This window comes from Oncorhynchus clarkii, chromosome 2, assembly GCF_045791955.1.
Source record: "Oncorhynchus clarkii lewisi isolate Uvic-CL-2024 chromosome 2, UVic_Ocla_1.0, whole genome shotgun sequence".
Taxonomy (NCBI): Eukaryota; Metazoa; Chordata; class Actinopteri; order Salmoniformes; family Salmonidae; genus Oncorhynchus; species Oncorhynchus clarkii.
This window is the reverse complement of record NC_092148.1, coordinates 38,723,149-38,750,679: the sequence shown is the minus strand read 5'-3', so window position 1 is coordinate 38,750,679 and position 27,531 is coordinate 38,723,149. Positions and strand designations below refer to the sequence as shown.

Here is a 27,531-nt window from a genome sequence, read left to right as displayed (position 1 = left end):
CAAAGTACGTTCATCTCTAGGAGGCAGACCCACTTGAATTGTGATACAGTGATATTTGTAACTTAATGTTTCTGCAACCGTAACTTACGGCAAAAAATTGCTCCTGGATATCAGAATAGCGATCACTCACCTCGGATTAGACAAAGATTTTTTCTTCAACAAGCAGGACGCACAGGGCATTCTCCGAACACCCGACAAGGCCAACATCCCAGTTATTTGCAAGAGGAAGAGACGCAGGTACAGAAGACACAGAGCGGGGTGCCTCGTTAGGACCCGCAGAAAGTGAGTGGGAAAGCTGCCATTACTGTCAATATTACTCGCCAACGTGCAAACATTGGACAATAAATCAGATGAGATACGATCATGAATATTCTACCAACGGGACATCAAAAACTGTAATATCTTATGTTTCATGGAATCGTGGCAGAATTATGACATGGATATTCAGCTAGTGGGATATTGTCTTACCGGAGTGTGCCGTTCCATCTTGCCGGTGCAGAGGAGGTTGGGCGGTCTGTGCATATTCATAAACAACGGCTGGTGCACGAAATCTACGGAAGTCTCTAGATTTTGCTCGCCTGAAGTAGAGTTTCTTGTGATAAATTGCAGACCACACTCCTTACCTAGAGAGTTTTCAGCTTTACTTTTCGTGGCTGTTTAATTACCACTGGCACTAAGACCGCACTCAGTCAGCTATTTAAAGAAATAAGAAAACAGGAAACCGCTCACCCAGAGGCTGCGCTCCTAGTGTCTGGAGACTTTTTAATGCAGGGAAACTTAAATCAGTTCTACCTAATTTCTTTCAACATGTTAATAACCTCTTGGAACTACTCATCCCGGATCTGGGAGTATTGTCATCAACTACACTAATTAGCATAGCGCAACGGTCAAAAAATATTACTAGAAAATATTCATATTCATGAGATCACAAGTGAAATATAGTGAAACACAGCTTAGCCTTTTGTTAATCACCCTGTCATCTCAGATTTAGAAATTATGCTTTACAGCCAAAACAAGACAAGCGTTTGTGTAAGTTTATCGATAGCCTAGCATAGCATTATGTCCAGCTAGCAGCAGGAAGCTTGGTCACGAAAATCAGAAAAGCAATCAAATTAACCGGTTACCTTTGATCTTCGGATGTTTTCACTCAGGAGACTCCCAGTTAGACAGCAAATGTTCCTTTTGTTCCATAAAGATTATTTTTATACCCAAAATACCTCCGTTTGTTGGTCACGTTATGTTGAGAAATCCACCGGAAATAGCGGTCACGACAATGGCGAAAAAAATATTCCAAACTATATCCATAATATCGACAGAAACATGACAAACGTTTTTTTATAATCAATCCTCAAGGTGTTTTTCAAATATCAATTTGATAATATATCAACTGGGACAATTGGCTTTTCAGTAGGAGCGAGAGGAAAAATGACTACCTCTGTCTTTTACGCAAGAATCACTCTGAGCCCTCAGCTGGCCACTTATGCAATGTAGTCGTTTACGCTCATTCTTCAACATAAAGGTGTGAAACTACGTCTAAAGGCTGTAGACACCTTAGGGAATACGTAGAAAAAGAATCTGGTTGATATCCCTTTCATTGGCTATAGGGATGCATAGGAACACAACAGTTTCAAAATAAGAGGCACTTCCTGATTTGGATTTTCCTTAGGGTTTCGCCTGCAATATCAGTTCTGTTATACCCACAGACAATATTTTTACAGTTTTGGAAATGTTAGAGTGTTTTCTATCCTAAGCTGTCAATTATATGCATATTCTAGCATCTGGTTCTGAGAAATAGGCCGTTTACTTTACGTTATTTTTCCAAAAATAAAAATAGTGCCCCCTAGTTTCAATTAAATGTGCAACCAGAGAGCGAGAAATTCTAGGTCTCATGTACTCTACACACAGAGACGCGTACAAAGCTCTCCCTCGCCCTCCATTTGTTAAATCCGACCACAAATCTATCCTTCTGATTCCTGCTTACAAGCAACAATTAAAGTAGGACGCACCAGTGACTTGTGAGAAGCACCAGTGAGTCTATAAAAAAGTGGTCAGGTTAAGCAGATGCTAAACTGCAGGACTGTTTTGCTATCACAGACTGGAACATGTTCCGGGATTCTTCCGATGGCATTGAGGAGTACACCACATCAGTCACTGGCTTTATCAATAAGTGCATTGAGGACGTCGTCCCCACAGCGACTGTACGTACATACCAGAAGCCATGGATTACAGGCAACATTCGCACTGTGCTGAAGGGTAGAACTGCCGCTTTCAAGGTGCGGGACTCTAACCCGGAAGCTTATAAGAAATAGTGCTATGCCCTCTGACAAACCATCAAACAGGCAAAGCATCAATACAGGGCTACGATTGAATCGTACTACACAAGCTCCAACGCTCATCTTATGTGGCAGGGCTTGCTAACTATTACAGACTACAAAGGGAAGCACAGCCGTGAGCTGACCAGTGACACGAGCCTACCAGATGAGCTGCATCACTTCAATGCTCTCTTCGAGGCAAGCAACATTGAGGCATGCATGAGAGCATCAGCTGTTCCGGAAGACTGTGTGATCATTCTCTTCGTAGCCGACGTGAGTAAGACTTTTAAACAGGTCAACATACTCAAGGCTGCGGGGCCAGTTGGATTACCATGACATGTGCTCCGGGCATGTGCTGACATTTGTGACCTGTCCCTGACAGAGACTAATACCAACATGTTTCAAGCAGGCCACCATAGTCCCTGTGCCCACAAACACAACCTGCCTAAATGACTACAGACCCGTAGCACTCACGTCTATAGCCATGAAGTGTTTTGAAATGTGAGAGTGGTATTCATTGACAACAGCTCAGCTTTCAACACCATAGTACCCTCATAGCTCATCACCTAGCTAAGGATCCTGGGACTTAACACCTCCCTCTGCAACTGGATCCTGGACTTCCTGACGGGCCGCCCCCAGGTGGTAAGGGTAGGCAACCTCATATCTACTACACTGATCCTCAACACTGAAGCCCCCCAGGGATGCGTGCTCAGTCCCCTCCTGTACTCCTTGTTCACCCACGACTGCATGGCCAGGCACGACTCCAACACCATCATTAAGTTTGCCGACAACACAATGGTGGTAGGCCTAATCACCAACAATAATGAAACAACCTACATGGAGGTGGTCAGAGATTTTGCAGTGTTGTGTCAGGACTATGACCTCTCCAACAACGTGAGCAAGACTAAAGAGCTTATCGTGGACTACAGGAAAAGGGGGGGCCAAGCACGCCCCCATTCACATCGATGGGGCGGTAGTGGAACGGGTCGAGAGCTTAAAGTTCCTTGCCGTCCACATAACTAACAAACTATCATGGTCCAAACACACCAAGACAGTTGAAAAGGGCACGATAACTCCTATTCCACTTCAAGAGACTGATATGATCTGGCCTGGGTCCCCAGATCCTCAAAAAGTTCTACAGCTGCACCATTGAGAGCATTACCTCTTGGTATGGCAACTGTTCGGCTTCCGACCGCAAGGTTCTACAGAGGGTAGTGCGTACGGCCCAGTACATCACTAGGGCCAATCTTGCTGCATCCAGGACCTCTATACATGACGGTGTCAGAAGGCCAAATCGGAATGGCCTATTTCAAGATTTCATAACAATCGGTAATCAGCATTTCTGGATGCCGATTATGGTCGATTTATATTGCAATCCACGAGAAGACTGCATGGCAGGCTGACCACCTGTTACGTGAGTGCAGGCAGCAAGGAGCCATGGTAAGTTGCAAGCTAGCATTGAACTTATCTTATAAAAAAACAATCAATCTTAACATAATCACTAGTTAACTACACATGGTTGATATTACTAGTCCTGCGTTGCATATAATCAATGCGGTGCCTGAAACTGTGTCACTTCTATTGCGTTCAGTGTAAGCAGAGTCAGGGTATATGCAGCAGTTTGGGTCGCCTAGCTCGTTGCGAACTGTGTGAAGACCATTTCTTCTTAACAAAGACCGTAATTAATTTGCAAGATTTTTACATAATTATGATATAACATTGAAGGTTGTGCAATGTAACAGCAATATTTAGACTTAGGGTTACCACCTGTTCGATAGAATACAGAACGGCTCCGTATTTCACTGAAAGAATGAACATTTTGTTTTCTAAATGATAGTTTCCGGATATGACCATATTAATTACCTAAGGCTCGTATTTCTGTGTGTTTATTATAATTAAGTCTATGATTTGATATTTAATAGAGCAGTCTGACTGAGCGGTGGTAGGCAGCAGCAGGCTCGTAAGCATTCATTCAAACCACACTTTCCTCCGTTTGCCAGCAGCTTTACGTAATGCTTGAAGCACAGCGCTGTTTATGACTTCAAGCATATCAACTCCCGAGATTAGGCTGGCAATACTAGAGTGCTTATACGAACATCCAATAGTCAAAGGTATATGAAATACAAATGGTATAGAGAGAAATAGTCCTATAATTCCTATAATAACTATCATTTATCTTCTTACCTGGGAATATTGAAGACTCATGTTAAAAGGAACCACCAGCTTTCATATGTTCTCATGTTCTGAGCAAGGAAATTAAATGTTAGCTTTCTTACATGCAAATATTGCACTTTTACTTTCTTCTCCAACACTTTGTTTTTGCATTATTTAAACCAAATTGAACATGTTTCATTATTTATTTAAGACAAATATAAATCTATTTAATGTATTATATTAAGTAAAAATAAGTTTTCATTGAGTATTGTTGTAATTGTCATTAATTACAAATATACATATATATATATAAACAAAAATAGGTCGATTTAACCAGAATCTGCTTTTTTTGGTCCTCCAATAATCGGTATCAGCGTTGAAAAATCGTTATCGTTCGACCTCTAGTTGACAGTACATGTTAGAGCAAAAACCAAGCCATATTGTTGAAGGAATTGTCCGTAGCGCTCAGAGACAGGATTGTGTTGAGGCACAGATCTGGGGGAGGGTACCAAAAAATATCTGGATCATTGAAGGCTCTCAAGATCACTGTGGCCTCCATCATTCTTAAATGGAAGATGTTTGAAACAAGCAAGACTCTTCTTAGAGCTGGCCGCCTGGTCAAACTGCGCAATCAGGGGAGAGGGAGGTGACCAAGAACACGTTGGTCACTCTGACAAAGCTCTAGAGTTCTTCTGTGGAGATGGGAGAACCTTCCAGAAGGTCAACCATCTCTGCAGCACTCCACTAATCAGGCCTTTATGGTAGAGTTGCCAGACGGAAGCCACTCCTCAGTAAAAGGCACATGACAGCCTGTTGGGAGTTTGCCAAAAGGCACCTAAAGACTCTCAGACCATGAGAAACAAGTTTCTCTGGTCTGATGAAACCGAGATTGAACTCTTTGGCCTGAATTCCAAGCATCAAGTCTGGAGGAGACCTGTCACCATCCCTACGGTGAAGCATGGTGGTGGCAGCATCATTCTGTGGGAATGTACACTACCGTTCAAAAGTTTGAGTTCACTTAGAAATGTTCTTGTTTTTGAAAGAGAAACAATTTTTTTTGTCCATTAAAATAACATGAAAGCAATCAGACATATTGTGGAGACTTTGCTAATGTTGTAATTGACTTGTTGCTGGAAACTGCATTTTTAATGGAATATCTACGTAGGCGTGAAGAGGCCCATTTATCAGCAACCATCACACCTGTGTTCCAATGGCACGTTGGGTTAGCTAATCCAAGTTTATCATTTTACCCGCAAAGCACCAGTCTCAATGTCAACAGTGAAGAGGCGACTCCGGGATGCTGGCCTTCTAGGCAGATTTGCAAAGAAAAAGCCATATCTCAGACTGCCCAATAAAAATAAAAGATTAAGATGGGCAAAAGAACACAGACACATGACAGAGGAACTCTGTCTAGAAGGCCAGCATCCTGGTGTCGCTTCTTCACTCTTCACTGTTGACGTTGAGACTGGTGTTTTACATGTACTATTTAATGGAGCTACCAGTTGAGGACTTGTGAGGCATCTGTTTCTCAAACTAGGCACTCTAATATACTTGTCCTCTTGTTCAGTTGTGCACTGGGGCCTCCCACTCCTCTTTCTATTCTAGTTAGAGCCAGTTTGCTCTGTAACACAGCGTTATATGAGGTCTTCAGTTTCTTGGCCATTTCTTGCATGGAATAGCCTTAATTTCTCAGAACAGGAATAGACTAATGAGTTTCAGAACAAAAGTCTTTGTTTCTGGCCATTTTGAGCCTGTAATCGAACCCACAAATGCTGATGCTCAACTAGTCTAAAGAAGGCCAGTTTTATTGCTTCTTTAATTTTGGATGACTGGCTGCGAATGTTTATTGAATAGTTTTATTTCTGCCTTTTCTATTCCAGACATTCTGAAATTCACTAAAGTATCCCATGTATGTAACTTTAGTCTCTCACTTTTCAATGATTTCTAGAGCCATATTGTTGAAGGAATTGTCCGTAGCGCTCAGAGACAGGATTGTGTTGAGGCACAGATCTGGGGAAGGGTACCAAAAAATATCTGGAGCATTGAAGGCTCTCAAGATCACTGTGGCCTCCATCATTCTTAAATGGAAGATGTTTGAAACAACCAAGATTCTTCTTAGAGCTGGCCGCCTGGTCAAACTGCGCAATCAGGGGAGAGGGAGGTTTTCAGCTGTGCTAACATAATTGCAAAAGGGTTTTCTAACGATCTATTAGCCTATCAAAAGGATAAACTTGGATTAACTAACACAACGTGCCATTGGAACACAGGAGTGATGGTGGCTGATAATGGGCCTCTGTACGCCCATGTAGATATTCCATAAAAAAATCTGCTGTTTCCAGCTACAATAGTCATTTACAGCATTAGCAATGTCTACACTGTATTTCTGATCAATTTGATGTTATTTTTATGGACAAAAAAGGGAGGTGGTCAGAGACCTGAATGTGTGGTGCCAGGACAACAACCTTTCCCTCAACGTGATCAAGACAAATGAGATGATTGTGGACTACAGGAAAAGGAGGCCCGTGAACGCCCCCATTCTCATTGACAGGGCTGTAGTAGAGCAGATTGAGAGCTTCAAGTTCCATAGGGTCCACATCACCAGCAAACTATCATGGTCCAAGCACACCAAGACAGTCGTGAAGAGGGCACAAAACCTATTCGCCCTCAGGAGACTGAAAAGATTTGGCATGGGTTCTCAGATGCTCAAAAGGTGCAACAGCTGCACCATCGAGAGCATCCTGACTGGTTGCATCACTGCCTGCTATGGCACCTGCTTGGCCTCTGACCTCAAGGCACTACAGAGGGTAGTGCGTACTGCCCAGTACATCACTGGGGCCAAGCTTCCTGCCATCCAGGACCTATATACCAGACGGTGTCGGAGGAAGGCCCTAAAATTTGCCAAAGACTCCAGCCACCCTAGTCTCTGCTACTGCACGGCAAGCGGCACCGGAGCGCCAAGTCTAGGTCTGAGAGGTTTCTAAAAGGCTTCTACCCCCAAGCCATAAGACTCCTGAACAGCTAAGCAAATGGCTACCTAGACCACCCCCCCCCCCCCTTTTACGTTGCCGCTACTCTCTGTTATTATCTATGCCTGTATCTATGTATCTTCCTAAATTGCAAAGTGTTCTAGCCTGTATGGACGTTGTTTTTTGAACAGTAACAGTTTCAACATTTTTACATGCTGTGAAAGTGTATTAGCCTCCCACTCATGCTACAAAGAAGTTAACATGATGCAGCCCAGACTCCCATTGCAAGCTAGCAATGATTAAGTGGAGCAGGCATGGTGCTTACTATAATAAAGGGTCGGCTGAGCTGATAGATAGGCGTGATCTGTGAGACACATTTGACTGAAGTTTTTAATATCCTGGTATCGAAAAAGTACCAACGTTTCGGTATACTGAGCAGCACTATTTGGTAGGCAATTTGTTTGTCAATTTATTTATAATTAGATACATGCAGCTTCTCTTCTGTCCTTACTTGATGCTCTACAATACTGATAAAGCCTTGCTCACCAGAATGTCATATATCCATATAGCGAATGCATCATCAACAATATAGTTAACATCTGTAAAGTTCTCTTTAATTTCTGCTTCCCTCGAAGAGTGGTAGTGGCAGCTGCAATTTGATAAATTAGTATCACTATAATCTTCAACTTGTCCATCTACCTTTAAATTTTGCAAAACCCTTGTAATGGCAAACGTTGTGGATTGTTGCAGATAGAAATGTCATGAATGGAACTGATGTGATTCCTAATTCTATATGTCAGAGTGATGTTTTTTATGCATAATGTTCCTCTCCTCCGTACCCCTGGCAGGCAGTGCAGTGCCAGCAGGAACGCTGCGTGGCCACGCTGCTGGAGCATGATGCCGAACCTAATCTGGTGGACATCAACGGCAACACGGCCCTGCACCTGGCCTCCTGCATACCTGCCTTCTCCACCGCTATGCTGCTGCTGGAGCACGAGGCCAATGTTAACGCCCAGAACAAGGTGAGCCGTGGGTCCATAAGTGACAATATGGTGGTAGCTCCAACTTGTAGTAGGAGCAATATGGTGGTAGCTCCATCTTGCACTATGAAAGGCCAGGTTGAATTGTCTCTCTGTTGGTTACACCAGAAGTGCCAAACTCAATTATTTTAGGGCTGAGCATCTGCGGGTTTTCGCGCCTCCCTTGTACTTAATCTACTAGTTAGGAATTCCCCTCATCTGGTTGTCTAGATCTTAATTGGACACACATTTTAAAGGAAATAATAAAAACCAGAAGACACGCAGGACACGGCCCTGCAGGATTTGAGTTTGACACCCCTGGCGTACACCAACCCAATCCTACAGATGACTCAATTTGTTGCTCACAGATCCTCTAGCACCACTCAGGACTGTCACTGCTAAGGCACTGGTCCGAGAGAGAGATCTTAACAAGGCCCCAGATTGCTGAAGAGTAATCCTGACTCATAGGTTGATAGAGAAAGAGGATGAAGCTGAGGGTAGGAGAGCTGTTAATGTGGTACAAACATGACTAAGCTATGTGGATATACAAGATATTTGACAATGCATGTTTGGATGATCTTGCAGGAGGGATACTCCCCTCTGACTATGGCAGTGAAGGAGAATCATGCCGAGATGGCCGAGTTCCTCCTCAAGGAGGGGGCCGACGTCAACACTAAGGACCAGGGACACAGGTGGGTTTGTGTGATGCTTTTAAAGATCAAATCCATTTTCCTGAGATGGAGAGATCTGGTTGAATAGTAAACAAATAAATGATATCAAAGAAATTCATTATTTGACCCATTTTTAAAAACACAAGCACAAATGTGGATACAATGCATTTAAGCATTTGTCGAGGATGACCCAAAGAAGTTAAATGTAAAAGCAGGTGGACACCTGCTCGTCGAACATCTCATTCCAAAATCAATGTCATTAATATGGAGTTGGTCCCCCCTTTTGCTGCTATAACAGCCTCCTCTTCTGGGAAGGCTTTCCACTAAATGTTAGAACATTGCTGTGGTCCCTTGCTTCCATTCAGCCACAAGCATTAGTGAGGTCTGGCACTGATGTTGGGCCATTAGGCCTGGCTCGCAGTCGCTGTTCCAATTAATCCCAAAGGTGTTCGATGGGGTTGACGTTAGGGCTTTGTGCAGGCCAGTCAAGTTCTTCCACACTGATCTCAACAAACCATTTCTGTATCTACCTCTCTTGTGAACGGGGGCATCCTGAATCAGGAAAGGGCCTTCCCCAAACTGTTGCCTAAGAGCTGGAAACACAGATTTGTCTAGAATGTCATTGTATGCAGTAGCGTTAAGATTCGCCTTCACTGGCACTATGAAAAACAGCCCCAGACCATTATTCCTCCTCCACCAAACTTTACTGTTGGCATTATGCATTTGGGCAGGTAGCTTTCTCCTAACATCCGCCAAACCAAGATTTGTCTGTCGGACTGCCAGATGGTGATGCGTGATTCATCACTCCAGAAAACGCGTTTCCACTGCTCCAATGGTGGTGAGCTTTACACTCCTCCAGCCGAGGCTTGGCATTGCCCATGGTGATCTTATGCATGGAAGCCAATTTCATCAAGTTTTCGACAAACCGTTATTGTGCTTACATAGCTTCCAGAGGCAGTTTGGAACTCGGTAGTGAGTGTTGCAGCCCGAGGACAGACAATTTCTAAAAGCTACGCGCTTCTGCATTCGGCAGTCCTGTTCTGTGAGCTTGTGTGGCCTACCACTTTGTGGCTTAGCTGTTGTTGCTCCTAGACCTTTCCATTTCACAATAACAACACTTATAGCCAACCGGGGCAGCACTAACAAGGCAGAAATTTGACAAACTGATTGTTGGAAAGGTGCTGTCCAATGACGGTGCCACGTTGAAAGTCAGAGCTCTTCAGTAAGGCCATTCTACTGCCAATGTTTCTCTATGGAGATTGCATGGCTGTGTGCTCGATTTTAAAGACTTGTCAGCAACCTAAATACATTTGGCCAAACTTCAAACATGTTACACATTCACAGCTAAAAGCTAAATTGCAGTAAAAGTCACAGCCAAAATAATTTAACTGCAAAACACAACACATTTGTATAGTCCTCCAGATGACAATGGTTGCTGTCCTTGGGTATAGATGGCAGAACTAGCCAGCCAGCATCATTCACTGTCCAATCCGTTTTGGTTGCAACAACTTGCAAGTAGCCTGGCTCCTCCTTGCCTTGCACATTTTGTCATTGTCTCGCCATCCTCGCTGAGTCGAGTCGGATCAGTCATTACTCTAAACCTTCCCAAGTGATCTCCAGTGGCTGAATGGTCTCCCAGTCCCGGTGTAGCATGCTTCCATTACAGCGCCACGACACCTCTGAAGAAATCCCCGGCATGAGCTCCCCTAAGACAGTATGTTCAAATGAAAACCGCATTGGCAAAGCTTGCAGCTATCTTAGCAGTCCAATAGCTCTAATACATTTCCTGCTGCTATTGAAAATAACAGATCCCAGATTTACTTGATCTCTATCTGTCTACAAATAGCTTGCAGAAAAATAGTTGAACATAAAAACACTAAATATAATAACATTTGCTAGCTCTTAACTGCCCAGCTAGGCTCCCCCCTAGGGCACCATGGCAACTCTTCCTTCTTTCTTCCCTGCCTTGATGTAATCTGTGGTCTGACACACATTATTAGGTGACGGCAAGGGTTCCATTACTTAGCTTTTGTCATATCTGTGATTAGGTTACTTCAAGAAAGGGAATGGAATTTTGGAATGCTTGATTCTGATATTGGAGAATGCACAGACATATATGTGCACGTTTATGTAACCTTCATCTTATGCTACCTTTAGGTCCCCATTGATGATCGCTGCTTGCAATGGACAAATCAGTATGGTGCGGCTACTCCTGCAGTACGACGCAGACATCACCTTAAAGGACAATAATGGATGGTCGTCCGATGACTATGCTGTGATGAACGGACACCACGCGTAAGTACTCAAACTGTCAATTCCTTACACATGGAATCATGTAGTAACCAAAAAAGTGTTAAACAAATCAAAATATATTTTATATCTGAGATTCTAAAAAGTAGCCACCCTTTGCCTTGATGACAGCTTTGCACGCTCTTGGCATTTACCTGGCATTTAACTTCAACAGTCTTGAAGTTCCCACATATGCTGAGCACTTGTTGGCTGCTTTTCCTTCACTCCGTGGTCCCACTCATCCCAAACCATCTCAATTGAGTTAAGGTCGGGTGATTGTAGAGGCCAGGTCATCTGATCCATCACTCTCCTTGGTCAAATAGCCCTTACACAGCCTGGAGGTGTGTTGGGTCATTGTCCTGTTGAAAAACAAAAGATAGTCCCACTAAGCGCAAACCAGATGGGATGGTGTATCGCTGCAGAATTCTGTGTTAGCCGTGCTGGTTAAATGTGCCTTGAATTCAAAAAAAATCACAGACCGTGTTACCAGCAAAGCACCATCACACCACCTCCTCCATGCTTCACGGTGGGAACCACACATGCAGAAATCATACATTCACCTACCCTGCGTCTCACACAGACAGCGGTTGGAAGCAAAAATCTAAAATTAGGATTCGTCAGACCAAAGGACAGATTTCCACCGGACTAATATGCCAAGCGTCACATCTGGAGGAAACCTGGCACCATCCCTACGGTGAAGCATGGTGGTGGCAGCATAATGCTGTGGGGATGTTTTCAGAGGCAGGGACTAGGAGACTAGTTAGGATCGAGACAAAGATGAACGGAACAATGTACAGAGGGATCCTTGATGAAAACCTGCTCCAGAGCGCTCAGACTGGGGCGGAGGTTCACCTACCAACAGGAACAACGACCCTAAGCACACAGCCAAGACACTGCAGAGTGGCTTCGGAATAAGTCTCTGAATGTCCTTGAGTGGCCCATCCAGAGCCCGGACTTGAACCAGATCGAACATCTCTGTAGACACCTGAATATAGCTGTGCAGTGACACTCCCCATCCAACCTGATAGAGCTTGATTGGATCTGCAGAGAAGATTAGGAGAAACTCCCCGAATACAGGTGTGCCAAGCTTGTTGCGTCATACCCAAGATGACTCAAGACTCTTCGCTGCCAAAGGTGCTTCAACAAAGTACAGAGTAAAGGGTCAGTGATATTTAAGTTCTTTTATATTTAATCAATTTTCTAAAATGGTTTTTGCTTTGTCATTGTGGGAGATTGTGTGTAAATTGAGGGGGGGGGGGGGGTAATTGGATAATTTTTGGAATAAATCAAGGAATATTGTGTAAAAAGTCAAGGGGTCTGAATACTTTCCAAATGCACTATGTACTCTACATGGTCATCAGTATGTGGATCCCTGCTTGTCAAACATCTTGTTCCAAAATCATGGGCATTTATATGGAGTTGGTCCCCCCCTTTGCTGCTTTAAAACTTCCTAAGGTTAGGGGGCACTATTTTCTCATCCGGATGACAAGTGTGCCCAAAGTAAACTGCCTGCTACTCAGGCCCAGAAGCTAGGATATGCATATAATTGGTAGATTTGGATAGAAAACACTAAACTTATGTCTGAGTATTATGTCTGAATATACTCCCTGTTCACCCATGATTGAGTGGCCAAGCACGCAATCATGGGTGCGTGGCCAAGCACGACTCCAAGACCATCATTAAGTTTGCTGACGACACAACAGTGGTAGGCCTGTACACCGACAACGATGAGATGGCCTATAGGGAGAAGGTTCGAGACCTGGCCGGGTGATGCCAACCAATCCCTCAATGTGAGCAACACAAAGGAGCTGAAGGTGGACTATAGGAACAGGCCCCCATTCTCATCAACGGGGCTGAATTGGAGCAGGTCGATAGTTTCAAGTTCCTTGGTGTCCACATCACCAACAAACTGTCATGGTCCAAACACACAAAGACAGTTGTGAAGATGGCACGACAACACCTTTTCCCCATCAGGAGACTGACATGATTTGGCATGGGTCCCCAGATCCTCAAAAAGTTTGACAGCTGCACCATGGTTGCATCACCCCCTGGTATGGCAAGTTCTCGGCATCTGACCATAAGGCGCTACAGAGGGTAGTGCGTACGGCCCAGTACATCACTTGGTCCAAGCTTTCTGACATCCACGACCTATATACTAGCTGGTGTCGGAGGAAGGCCCTAAATTTTGCCAAAGACTCCAGCCACCCTAGTCATAGACTGTTCTCTCTACTACCGCTCGGCAAGCGGTACCAGAGCGCCAAGTCTAGGACCAAAAGGCTCCTCAACAGCTTCTACCCCCAAGCCATAAGACAGCTAAACAATTAATCAAATGGCCGCCCGGACTATTTACATTGACACCCCCCCCTTAGTTTTTACACTGCTGCTACTCGCTGTTTATTATCTATGCATAGTCACTTTACAAATGACCACGACTAACCTATAGGCCCGCACATTAACTTTTTATAGAGGCTCATTATTGATATGTAAGTTTCTTGTTACTTTTAGATTATTTATTTTTTACTTTAGTTTATTTAGTTAATGTAACTGTTTCTTGAACTGCATTGTTGGTTAAAGCCATGTAAGTATTTGTTGCATGTGGCAAATAACATTTTATTTGTTGTCCGTTGTCTTTTCTTAGTTGTTTAGCACAGTTAACAGATTTTCTATTCTTGTTCCACCAGCCATATTTTCTGCTTGTTCTGATGTAAGCCTGTGATTATGTCTTGTTTTTTTTGTGACTTATGCTGGTGACGAATCCAATTTCCTCTTTGGGGATCAATAAAGTTTATTTAACAGTAGATGCATTTCCAATCCTGTGTCATCCTTGTTTCAGTTGTTCCCATCTCATTATTGAGCATGGCACCAAGAGGAAGTCCATGCCGTCTCCCGCCCACGCCCCTGCCAAAAAGAAGCGAGCTTCCATGTTGTGCAGCCCTTCCGAAGAAGCAGGCTTCTCTCTGGGGGGACCAGCAACTGACAAAGATGGTACATAAAGGATTCCATTTCATCTCATAATGTTACATTGATTTATGTGTGTTGTTTACTAATGACTATAATGCAAATGTAAGTTACTGTATGTATTGTCTTCTGTAACAGGTTAAGGCAATGTGCAATTTTTCATGTTCATTTCCATGTTAATATTATTCATTCACCTCGATTGTTTCATTTACCCCTCATGCAATACCACTTGGCTGGATCTAGAGCAAGGAGCGAGTGAAGGAGGGAGAGGTATTGCCAGCAGTGAAAATAGCACAACAAGATCAGACAAACTTGTAAAGCATTGTGTAATTTCAGAGATGAAAGGAACGTGTTTGTGAGGCATTTAGGCTAAAGTATCTTCTATCTAAGGTCTAACTTTGGTATTTAACTGACTAATTTGTGTTCAGCTAGTGTTGGCCTTCTTGATCCCAACGAGGATAGACATCTGAGCTTGTTGTTCTATACACTTGATTGCAGTGTTTTGTAGTGAGCTTTTCTCCCGGTGGCTTTTTTCATGTAAGATAGTTAGGGTGTGAAAATCTGCAGTGTAAGATTAATCATTTCATGGTGAAGCTGTAGATGTATGTTTTGTTATTTGTGATCATCAGCTGATTTTAAATGTTATCACACCTAGAACTGTTGAAAGTGATCCTTGACAATACTAATTTGGCTTACCGTGTTGCAGATGTTGAAGACAATTCGCAAACGAAGTCAATAAGTCGGTAAGCAATGATCATCTTAGCCTCGTTCGACCATCCTTATCTCGCGAGCTTACATTCTGTATCAAGCGCAGTGGTCAGGATGGGGGAATAGGCTACATCTTCTCTGATATAGTAAGTAAATTTGCACAACCATGAACCTCATTACTTCTCTGCATCAAATTGACTTACATTTTAGGGCGTCAAAAAGTGCGGCAGACGATTCCTGGCCATCCTCAGATGAAGAGGACGAATTGGATATAACCCAAAAGGTCTTTATGATGAATCCATTATTTGCACAACCATCTGTTGATTCATTTTGAGTTTGACTAGCTGTATGATTTTCCTTGTATCTTACAGAAACATCCAAAGCTAAACCTAAAGAATCTGATGAATGCCTCCAAAAAGGGAAAGAATGACGGTAATAATTTAAGTTTGTTCACTTATTAGTAACCCTCCGTTAGTCTGTGGCTGTGTAGTAACTTATCACCCCTGCCCTGTAGCTGTAACCGATGTCGAAAAGCCATGGAGCGGCCCTGAGGCCAAGCGTGAGAGCGAGAACCAAGTCCAGAGAAACCCATCCCTCCCCAAGGCTTTCCCACCCAGCAGTGCCCCCCAGCACCTAGTCTCCCCCTCACCCTCTGCCTCCTTTACCTCCAAACCTGCCCAGATGATCTCTACCTGTCTCCAGAGTTCCAGAAAGGTAATGTAGTGTAGCTAACACTGTTAACTTGAGCTTCTGTGTGACACCCTTCTCTCTATTCTCTCCCTTTTCTCCTTTTACTCATCCATTAACACATTTACAAGCAGAAGGCGACGGAACGGAGCTGGAGGAGACTCAGGGGAGTGAGCTGCTCTCCGAGCAGCCATCTGGTAGTCAGGCGAGAGGTAGAGACTCACCTGAGGAAAGCCCTGAGGGAGATAATGAGGATGATGATGAAGAGGAGGACGAAGATGACGAAGACGATGAAGATTACGAGGAGGAAGATGATGATGACAATGACGATGAGGATGAGGAGGAAGATGAGGATGATGAAGATGACTATGAAGAAGAGCAGGAAAGCGAAGAGGAGGAAGAGTGTAACGTTGCTGCAACTTCGGTCAAGGCAGAAGGAATTGGAGCAGAGGAAGTGCCCAAAACGTCCAGTGCTGAAGCTGTTCATATTGTTGATGAGGATGATCAAACTATTCCCGGTATTAAGGTCTCTGATACTGTAGTAGCTGATTCAGAACATGTCGATACAGCTGGAGAGATGGGGGCTCCTAAGAAGGTTTTCAATGCGGAGAGCCAAGCCAAATCAAACTATGGTATCCCAGCAACTCTAGATGTAGAGGAGGACTGTGTGGTGTCAGCCATCAGGGTAGAGTCCAGGTTTTCAGATGAAGAGGACAGTTTAGGTTATGAGCTAAATGGGACATCAGATCATAAGTTTGTTCCAGAGCCAGGTTTTCCGGCAGTGCCCAAGACTCCCCCACACAGCACAGGAGTTCTTCCATCACAGAGAAACTTAGATGATTTTGATGATGATGATGAAGAAGGGATTGGTGATGAAGATGCACCTCCAGACTACTGGAGTGATGAAGCAAAGCTTATTGCTGATGATGAAGATATCAGAGAAGCTTTAGATCATACCTCAACTCTTGGGGAGCCAAAAAACACGAGCACAGTTTCTCATGGTGAAACGCATAGGCCAAGTTCTTCAGACGATTCCTTTGATTCCAAAGATGATGATGACATTGCTAAACCAAAGGTAGATAAATGCAAATCCTCATGGTATTCCCATTCAGATGAAAATGACGAAGACAATGGCCCCTCATCCACTAAACATGATTATGATGAGCTAAATGAGGATTGCATTCAATCAAAGGTAGATAAATGCAAATCCTCATGGGATTCCACATCAGATGAACATGATAAAGTCGATGGTGCCTCAACAACTAGAGAAGATGAGATAATTGATGAGATTCCCCATCTTGAAGGAGAAGATCTAATATCAGATTTCCAACTAGAACCATTGACCTCCCCCGTGCAAAGCATATCACCAAAGTGCATCTCACTAAAACCAAAGGTAGATGAACCCAAGTCCTTCTGGAATTCTTCATCAGATGACAATGTCAAAAAAGGTGCCTCACACATTAGAGATGGATGTTTAGAGGTTCATGTTTCAGTAGAGGCAGGTAAGTTGTCACCAAGCCTGAGTGTCGCATCACCAAGAATCCGGGCCGAGGACCAACAGTGTTCTGATGATTCATGGGAAGACGAAGATGTGGTAGATGAAGTTGAGGAGATGCCAAATGACGATGCCTCTCCTGCAGAGAAAAAGGCTGCCATTAAAGAATCATTTGATGATGATTTACCAGGAACTAGTGAACAAGTTGAGGATAAAAATATGTATGATGATGATGGTTCGGATGATGATTACTGTGTGAATAGGGATGTAGCAGCTACAGGATCTCCTGAACCCGAAGAAGCCATTGCTCCCATTCAACACAAGACAGATGAGAACTCTCCTCGTAAATGGACAAGCCCTCCATGGTCCCCCAGAAGAGAGATAAAGGACATGGACAATTTGGAGAGAGGGCCTTCAACTCCAAGAGATTTGCTATCACTAATATCCAGGCCTCCGAGTGCAAATGAGCAGAGGTTGACATCAAGAGACTTGCTATCACCAATATCAAGGCCTACGAGTAAAGTATCTAGGCCTGCCATTACAAATGAGCGGAAGTTGACATCAAGAGATTCACGATCACCTATATCCAGGCCTGAGAGTGCAGATGAGCAGAAATTGAAGCCAAGAGACTCGCGATCACCAATATCCAGGTCTACAAGTGCATTATCCAGACCTACTACTGCAAACGAGATGTTAAGTAAAGGGGCTGATGAACTGGATCTCTCTCAACCCCAAAATTGTGTTGAGTCAGATGAGTCAGTTCCTGTGTCAATGATTGATGATTGGCAGGATGAAAAAGAGATGGCATTATCCTGTCCCTTGTCGTCTGCTATGAGTGACAAAGACAAAGAGAGAAGCGAAGACCCTGACAGCCAATACCAAAAACTGCAATATGATTTTGCCAGTGGTACTATCAAAGTTCCTGATGAGGGAAACGATTCTGATAACACACAAGAAATTCTAGAAGAAGAGGACATTGAGAGCATTGGTGAAAACTACAATGTGAAATCAGGTAGACTTCCAGTGACACCAATAAAACATAGTCTTGAGACTCGTAAAATGTTTGGAAATACTTCAAGTGAAGACGAGGCTGCCTCAGACCTTGATTCCGAGGATGACCCAACGCCTGATGCCATGAATGCTGCTCACACTCCAATAGAGGATATAGATGAAATCTCTGACAGACAAGGTGGACTTGACCAGGAGACTATTGACCAGAATGACCCTGGTGAAACTCATGAGGACAAACCTGAGAAGGATGATGTGGAGCTACAGAGTACCCACAGCAAAGACCGTACTTATGTCGCTGCTGTTCAGCAGCATGAGTCTGACATGAGCGATGGATTTTCAGATCAAGAGGAAGAATTGCCTCAAACAGACATTGATGATGTTGATGTTGATTCGCCCTTCGAGGACGAGCCAGAGTACATTGAAAGGGCAACGTTAGAGGTTAGAGACAATGAAGACCCAGTCAAAGGCATCAATCTGCCTACCAAATGGGTAAGAGTTATAGGTGGTGAGTTATAGAATAACAACTAGGCTTTAGGCATGTAGTTCAATGTTTTCTTTTGATTCCTTTAAACACAAACCAATATTATAAACTAATCATCATCGAAAAGGTGCTTGTTGCAGTTAACAGAGCCTGAACAAATTATTTTCTCCACTCAGGAAAAAGATTCCACAGAGGATGAAGAAGATTATGATGAAGACAGAGGTGGTGATGAAGAAGATGAGGAAGAGAAAAGCTTCAAGGAGGAGATGGGAAAGACAAAATATCAGACAGAAGAGGAGAAAGATGATTCCCTTGTTGATGATTCACCAGTCCCTGGAAGTCAAGACACATCCAAAGAAAAACAAAGAGGTAACTTGCTAAATCTAGAGATAAAAATCTGTCTGTCCAGAGAGTACTTTACTTGAAATATACAGTGGGGAGAACAAGTATTTGATACACTGCCGATTTTGCAGGTATTCCTACTTACAACGCATGTAGAGGTCTGTCATTTTTATCACAGGTACACTTCAACTGTGAGAGACGGAATCTAAAAATCCAGAAAATCACATTGTATGATTTTTAAGTAATTCATTTGCATTTTATTGCAAGATATAAGTATTTGATACATCAGAAAAGCAGAACTTACTATTTGGTACAGAAACCTTTGTTTTTAATTACAGAGATCATATGTTTCCTGTAGTTCTTGACCAGGTTTGCACACACTGCAGCAGGGATTTTGGCCCACTCCTTCATTACAGACCTTCTCCAGATCCTTCAGGTTTCGGGGCTGTCGCTGGGCAATACGGACTTTCAGCTCCCTCCAAAGATTTTCTATTGGGTTAAGGTCTGGAGACTGGCTAGGCCACTCCAGGACCTTGAGATGCTTCTTAGTTGCCCTGGCTGTGTGTTTCGGGTCGTTGTCATGCTGGAAGACCCAGCCACGACCCATCTTCAATGCTCTTACTGGGGGAAGGAGGTTGTTGGCCAAGATCTCGCGATACATGGCCCCGTCCATCCTCCCCTCAATACGGTGCAGTCGTCCTGTCCACTTTGCAGAAAAACATCCCCAAAGAATGATGTTTCCACCTCCAGGCTTCACGGTTGGGATGGTGTTATTGGGGTTGTACTCATCCTTCTTCTTCCTCCAAACACAGCGAGTGGAGTTTTGACCAAAAAGCTATATTTTTGTCTCATCAGACCACATGACCTTCTCCCATTCCTCCTCTGGATCATCCAGATGGTCATTGGCAAACTTCAGACGGGCCTGGACATGCGCTGGCTTGAGAAAGGGGACCTTGCGTGCGCTGCAGGAATTTAATCCATGGCGGCGTAGTGTGTTACTAATGGTTTTCTTTGAGACTGTGGTCCCAGCTCTCTTCAGGTCATTGACCATGTCCTGACGTGTAGTTCTGGGCTGATCCCTCACCTTCCTCATGATCATTGATGCCCCACGAGGTGAGATCTTGCATGGAGCCCCAGACCCAGGGTGATTGACCATCATCTTGAACTTCTTCCATTTTCTAATAATTGCTCCAACAGTTGTTGCCTTATCACCAAGCTGCTTGCCTATTGTCCTGTATTCCATCCCAGCCTTGTGCAGGTCTACAATTTTACCCTGATGTCCTTACATAGCTCTCTGGTCTTGGCCATTGTGGAGAGGTTGGAGTCTGTTTGATTGAGTGTGTGGACAGGTGTCTTTTATACAGGTAACGAGTTCAAACAGGTGCAGTTAATACAGGTAATGAGTGGAGAACAGGAGGGCTTCTTAAAGAAAAACTAATATGTCAGTAAGAGCCGGAATTCTTACTGGTTGGTAGGTTATCAAATACTTATGTCATGCAATAAAATGGAAATTAATTACTTAAAAATCATACAATGTGATTTTCTGGATTTTTGTTTTAGATTCCGTCTCTCACAGTTGAAGTGTACCTATGATAAAAAAAATTACAGACCTCTACATGCTTTGTAAGTAGGAAAACCTGCAAAATCGGCAGTGTATCAAATACTTATTCTCCCACTGTATATATGCTTTTAAATGCAACATTTGAAAACAATTCCTTCTTAGATTTCCTTTCTGAGTTGGGTTTGGAGAAGGGAGATGATGAGGAAGACTCATGGGACACTGAGGTACTGTAAAAAAACAAGGAATTTTTTTGGACTCCCTGGTAGCATTGGCCAATGGCCGTACTGTCAGATTTACTAACAGACAAACTCCTCTTCCAGTCTGGCTCTGTCAGTCCCAGAAAACATCATGGCCGAGATCCTGCAAAGGTGCCACATGTTTCCATTATTTCAGGGGAGAACAAAGAAGGTAATTCTCATTTCCACATTTATCTGTAAAATGTTTAACCCTATCAGCACTTGATGATCTCTTAGCAAATGGATGGATGACTGCCGTTATAGCTTTGCAATCATTCTAGCTATAATTTGACGCTCCAATTATGACTATCCTTCAAACAATATAGACTTTTTTGTCGACCAGCCACCGTGGCAGGTAGATTAAAAAAATTACCAGTCACAACATTTTTTTACCAGACAAAATATTTTTTGTTGCATTAATTACACCAAAAAAACACACAACAAAACGGATTATCATGTTTAGTAATGTTTCTAAAACAAGGAATGTCTTTCTATTAAGAACTGATGTGGTATATTGTTGTATTTATTTTAATATTTTGTGACCTGAGTCTTTTAACCAAAATATCACAGATGAGACCAAACATTTCAGCTGCCCCTTTATGGTTACTGTGGTAACAGGGCCACTCGAGTCTTGAGTTGTGCCTATGCGAATCTGACTAGTAGAGGCCTACGATGTCTCTTTTCTTCGCTAGCAGTGGTAGCAGACTCCAACAATGAAAAACAACCTAACTTGTGAACAAATAATGTAAATACCCAAGAAACACGAGGATAAAGTCTTACTTTAGTAGTTAGTCCAATGTTTATGCCTGTGCCCATAGAGCCCCACAGTGGAGGTGTCATATTACCCATATTAAACATGGAAATGGTTCCTATCGTTTTTCCACCATTTTAGAATAAGGGCTGTGTTTCGTGTAGGCTTACCCTCGGGTGACGTTTTAATAACCATGTCAATCTCCGACAAGTTGACTTTTATCAATGTATTTGGCCCTATATACTCTTCAGATTCGAAAATGCTCAACAGCATCAAAGTAGACATGCAAGACTACAAATCCCTGCAAGCTCCTGCACGTCATCTCTATCTAACATCTTTGCTAGCAGGTATTGTGTCAATTTAGTTGCTCAAGACCGTTATATGGCATTTTCAATTCAACAAAATTGAGCTAACATTAATCCAGAGATTCTTACCTTTGCCACAATTTGTCAGTCTCATCCAGAGCATCATGGCGTTTGTAGTTATTTATGATATCCACATTAGCAGCTAATTAGCGTTTCATTTTTGAGTGGTAAATACAGGTAAATATATTGCCGTCATTTCCTGTCATAAACTCTGATACCTCCTGCTCATCTACCTGTTACTTCCAAAGTTTTTTTTACTTGGTGTTATTTAAATTTTTATAAGTGTTTGTGTCAACACCTGCTACCAACTAGCCAGCTAGCTAGCTAGGTTGCAATGGAGCCCGCTTCACCTGGAATATCTAACAAACATTTTCAGCGCTGTAGAAGCTGTGTTTATTATGCGCTGGTCCGGGACAGTAATGACAATCCAGAGTGCCAATGTGGCAATTGTTTACTCGTGGAGGATTACGGGAATGAGGTGGCTATGCTTAGCAAGCAAATCTCAATTTTGCATGAATTTGAGGAAAACGCAAATTAGAACGTTTTTGTTCTCGACTCCTATGGCTTGACGCCATTCGGGCCTGACTTGTCATCTGTCCCTATCCAAATGGTCTGTGCTGCCTGGAATTTGTGTGCCAAAGAAGTCGTCTCCATTTGCTTCTCCTCCTCAATCTTGTAATGAAGACTGTTCCAATCAGCGCTGGTCCAATGTCCCAAGTTGTGGAAACCAAACGCAGCGGCATGCTGCTAAGTGGACGAGATTGACTGCAATAGGTTCGGAGCAGATTGACATAAGAAGTCGTGTCGCTGCACTGGTGCCTGATCTACCTGCACTTTCATTGCTGGGATTGCCTGTGTCTGCAACGACGGTGCTGACTCCAAGTACACTGACTCCAGCAGAGGCTTCGTCATCGCCAACTAGTCCAACGCAATAACGACCTGTCTCTGTCTCGTTGCACTCCACAAGGAGACTGCCTGTTACGCGAATGCAGTAAGCAAAGCTAGCATTAAACTTATCTTATAAAAAACAATCAATCATAATCACGAGTTGGTGGCTGTTGTCGTTGTTGCTGGTTTGAGCCCAGGGAAGAGCGAGGAGAGGGACGGAAGCTATACTGTTACACTGGCAACACTAAAGTGCCTATAAGAACATCCAATAGTCAAAGGTTAATGAAATACAAATGTATAGAGGGAAATAGTCCTATAATTCCTATAATAACTACAACCTAAAACTTCTTACCTGGGAATATTGAAGACTCATGTTAAAAGGAACCACCAGCTTTCATATGTTCTCATGTTCTGAGCAAGGAACTGAAACGTTAGCTTTCTTACCTAGCACATATTGCACTTTTACTTTCTTCTCCAACACTTTGTTTTTGCATTATTTCAACCAAATTGAACATGTTTCATTATATATTTGAGGCTAAATTGATTTGATTGATGCATTGTATTAAGTTAAAATACGTGTTCATTCAGTATTGTTGTAATTGCGGTTACTGGCCCAATGCTCAAACCACTAGGCTACCCGCCACCCCATCTGCTTCACATAAAGCCCATTCTTGTGGGACGCTGCTATAGACCACCAAGTGCTAACGGTCATTATCTGGATAATATGTGTGAATTTCTTGATAATTTATGTAATATCAAGAGTTATATTTTCTAGGTGATTTCCAATATTGATTGGTTTCATCAGGCTGCCCACTCAAGAGAAAGTCTCAATCTGTAACCAGTGCCTGCAGCCTGGTTCAGGTTATCAGTCAACCTACCAGGGTTGTTCCAAACGGCACAGGAATGAAATCATCAACATGTATTGATAACATATTTACTAATGCAGCAGAAATGTGCTTTAAAGCAGTATCCAAATCCATCTGATGTAATGATCACAATATAGTAGCCATATCTAGGAAAATGTTGGGCCTAATATGGTTATGTTTTTTTGTGATTTTTATGTTGATGATTAAAGAATATTTGCTGGTCTGTGGTGTGTAATGAGGAGCAGCCAGACACTGCATTTGACACATTTATGAAATTGCTTATTCCAGTTACTAAATAAGCATGCCGTCATTAAGAAAATGACTAAAAGCTGTTCAATCCCCTTGGATTGATGAGGAACCTATTGGCAAATGCACTGAAAATGTAGAAATCATGTGACTAAACTGAATAAAAAGAAGAAACTACACTATGAAACAAAGATAAGTCATATAAAGAATGATAGTAAAACATTTTGGAGCACCTTAAATGAAAATTTGGGTAAAAAGACAAACTCGGTTCCATCATTCATTGAATCAGATCACAAAACCCACTGATATTGCCAACTATTTGTTTAGATTTGTTAGTTGACAAGATTAGCAAATTTAGGCAGAACATGCCAGCAAACAAAAGCTGACACTACACATCCAAGTATATCTGACCAAATTATGAAAGACAAGCATTGTAATTTAGAATTTTGTAAAGTATGTGTGGTGGAGGTTAAGAAATGATTGTTGTCTATCAACAGTGACAACCAACCGGGATCGCCTACTAGAAAGTGTGTGCCCTCAGGCCTGGAGGGAGGCAAAAGTCATTCCGCTATCTAAGAATAGTAAAGCACCCTTTAAAAGATCCTTCACGTGTGATACAGAGACACCACTGTCCTCAATGGTACTCCCCCCGACTTTGGTCTTTGTCATGGTAGCTAGCAACGTAGGTTACGCTGTTACTCCTCGCAGTTCCAGACAGGGCAGGTCACAGAGAAGATTGAAAACAACAAACAGCCGAGATCTAGACAGCCACAAACCTGGTACAATCCGCAGACCCAGCCACAATGGCTAACCGCGTCGCAGGCTGCGTTCAAGATAAACCCGCTAGCTTGATATGCAGCTAGGCTTGCTGTGACACCAAATAGCTCCTCAGACCCGCCCTTGGTCGGCAGGATCACTGGACAGAGACTAGCAGTCCCAGCAACAAATCCCAACTGCGTCATGGGATCCAAACTAAGAAGTTGTACCCTACCAATAACTTTCAATACACTTTGTAACAACAAACTTTTCAAAACTTCAAAACCGAGCTCTTCCTCATTCCGTGTTCAACAGGAAGTGATGATTTTTGAGTCAATCTCTCCACTTTGAGCTAGGAGAGATTGACATGCATTTTATTAATGTTAATGTTATTAATGTTAGCTCTCTACGTACATCAAAGGGCCAGTTGTGCTGCCCTGTTCTGAGCCAATTGCTTTGTGGCACCTGACCACAACTGAACAGTAGTCCAGGTGTTACAAAATTAGGGCCTGTAGGACCTGCATTGTTGATAGTGCTGTTAAGGTAGAGAAGCACTTGATCATGTACAGACTTCTCCGCATCTTAGCTACTGTTGTCAATGTTTTTGACCATGACAGTTTACAATCCAGGGTTAGTCCAAGCAGTTTAGTCACCTCAACTTGCTCATTTTCCACATGATTTATTACAAGATTTAGTTGAGGTTTAGTGAGTGTTTTGTCCCAAATTCAATGCTTTTAGTTTTTGAAATATTTAGGACTAACTTATTCCTTGCCATCCATTCTGGAACTAACTGTAGCTCTTTGTTAAGTGTTGAAGTCATTTCAGTTGCTGTAGTAGCTAACGTGTTGAGTAATCCGTATACATAGACACATCGTCTTTACTCAAAGCCTAGACAGCTGCCCTGGGGAATTCCTGATTCTACCTGGATTATGTTGTGTTAAAGAACACCCTTTGTGACCTGTTAGACAGGTAACTCTTTATTCTCAATATAGCAGGGGGTGTAAAGCCATAACACATACGTTTTTCCAGCAGCAGACTATGATCGATAATTTTAAAAGCCGCACTAAAGTCTAACAAAACAACCCCCACAATATTTTTATCATCAATTTATCTCAGCCAATCATCAGTCATTTGTATAAGTGCTGTGCTTGTTGAATGGCCTGCCCTATAAGCGTGCTGAAGGTCTTATCAATTTGTTTGCTGTAAAATAGCATTGTATCTGGTCAAACAATTTTTGCTTCCCTTTCTACTAGGCTGAAATTGAAGATGTGGCAATATCGTCTACTATTATCCTCAGTAGTTTTCCATCCAAGTTGTCAGTCCCAGGTGGCTTGTCATTGTTGATAGACAATAATCATTTTCATAAGCTGTTCTAACCAGTTAAGAGTTACCAGCAGATGTCTTGATAATAGAAAAATGCAACGAGTCAGTGGTTCCTGCACCACATGCAGTTGCTTTGGAGTATATTTATATGTTCAACCCATAAATATTCTAGACCTAAGGGATAAACACCAAAGTTCTGTACCTTACAGTGGAAATAATGGACAAGGCTGAGCCGAGTCTCTCAGATGAGTTCATTAGATCCAAGGTAATGTACATAACAGAGACGTTTATCCCGCTTATACCACAGTTGCCAAGGAAAACAATACGAAAGCACACCTTTATCGTTAGAAATTAGGTTATAAATTATATTTTCATTTTAAAGTCCATTCTTAATTTTTCATACTCCTTGTTGTTAGTTCTATTGGTTTGGTTGCCAGAGAAGCAGTTGGTTATACTTTTTATTCTCTCTCTATGGACACGACCCAGTCTTTCGTTCTTTTTGTTCCGTTGCCATTGCAGGCTGGAAAAGTTCTTATCCCTTGCTTGCTAACGATCAGGTCAAACAGTGCAGGCATAATAACGGCAAAATAGCTGCATTTGCGTTTGTTTATGCTGTTTTCTAGTGACATTTATTGGTATACACTACCGTCCAAAAGTTTTGGGTCACTTAGAAATGTCATTGTTTTTGAAAGAAAAGCCCATTTTTGTCCATTAAAATAGCATCAAATTGTTCAGAAATACAGTGTAGACATTGTTAATGTTGTAAATGACTATTGTAGCTGGAGTATTTACATAGGCTTACAGAGGCCCGTTATCAGCTAATTGATTGTTAGAAAACCCTTTTGCAATTATGTTAGCACAGCTGAAAACTGTTGTGCTGATTTTAAAGCAGCAATAAAACTGGCCTTCTTTAGACTTAGTTGAGTTTCTGGAGCATCAGCATTTGTGGGTTCGAATACAGGCTCAAAATGGCCAGAAAGTAAGCACTTTATTCTGAAACTCGTCAGTCTATTCTTTTTCTGAGAAATGAAGGCTATTCTATGCGAGAAATTGCCAAGAAACTGAAGATCTCGTACAACGCTGTGTACTACTCCCTTCACAGAACAAGGCAAACTGGCTCTAACCAGAAGAGAGAAAGGAGTGAGAGGCTTCGGTGCACAACTGAGCAAGAGGACAAGTCAATTAGTGTCTAGTTTGAGAAACAAAGTCCTCAACTAGCAGCTAAATAGTTTGTAGGAAATCTGCCAATATGACAACCAAATTCAACAATACCAGTGGCTGAAAACAGCTGGTCGTACTAGAAACACCTGGGAGGATTTGACAACCTTGCTCCACTTGTCATGATTGCAACATTGAAGGACATGATAAATTCATGTTCATCACTCACCACATTGTCATAAAAAAATATTAAAGTTTTAAAACAACAGGAATCCTAGGACCTTTCGT

At 42.6% G+C, this 27,531-nt stretch overlaps 1 protein-coding gene across 13 annotated transcripts in view; it reads left to right on the top strand.

Annotated features, from left to right (window-relative positions):
* Window positions 1–27,531, top strand: part of LOC139367770 (ankyrin repeat domain containing 26) — a 97,079-nt gene that overhangs the window by 10,329 nt on the left and 59,219 nt on the right. For 5 of the 13 annotated variants that reach the window (XR_011626887.1, XM_071106137.1, XM_071106118.1 and 2 more), the window contains exons 4-15: window positions 8,281–8,454; window positions 9,037–9,143; window positions 11,280–11,417; window positions 14,245–14,396; window positions 14,613–14,639; window positions 15,076–15,112; window positions 15,288–15,360; window positions 15,449–15,509; window positions 15,899–18,759; window positions 18,928–19,120; window positions 20,817–20,878; window positions 20,975–21,062. Coding sequence is in view for 12 of the 13 variants with exons in the window: in XM_071106137.1 (XP_070962238.1) it covers window positions 8,281–8,454; window positions 9,037–9,143; window positions 11,280–11,417; window positions 14,245–14,396; window positions 14,613–14,639; window positions 15,076–15,112; window positions 15,288–15,360; window positions 15,449–15,509; window positions 15,899–18,759; window positions 18,928–19,120; window positions 20,817–20,878; window positions 20,975–21,062 (3,973 nt within the window). In the remaining variant the exon portion in view is untranslated. Of the gene's footprint in view, window positions 1–8,280; window positions 8,455–9,036; window positions 9,144–11,279; window positions 11,418–14,244; window positions 14,397–14,612; window positions 14,640–15,075; window positions 15,113–15,287; window positions 15,361–15,448; window positions 15,510–15,591; window positions 15,792–15,898; window positions 18,760–18,927; window positions 19,121–20,816; window positions 20,879–20,974; window positions 21,063–27,531 lie in introns of all 13 variants that reach the window. The other 8 variants (XM_071106162.1, XM_071106149.1, XM_071106181.1 and 5 more) reach the window with 3 other exon arrangements.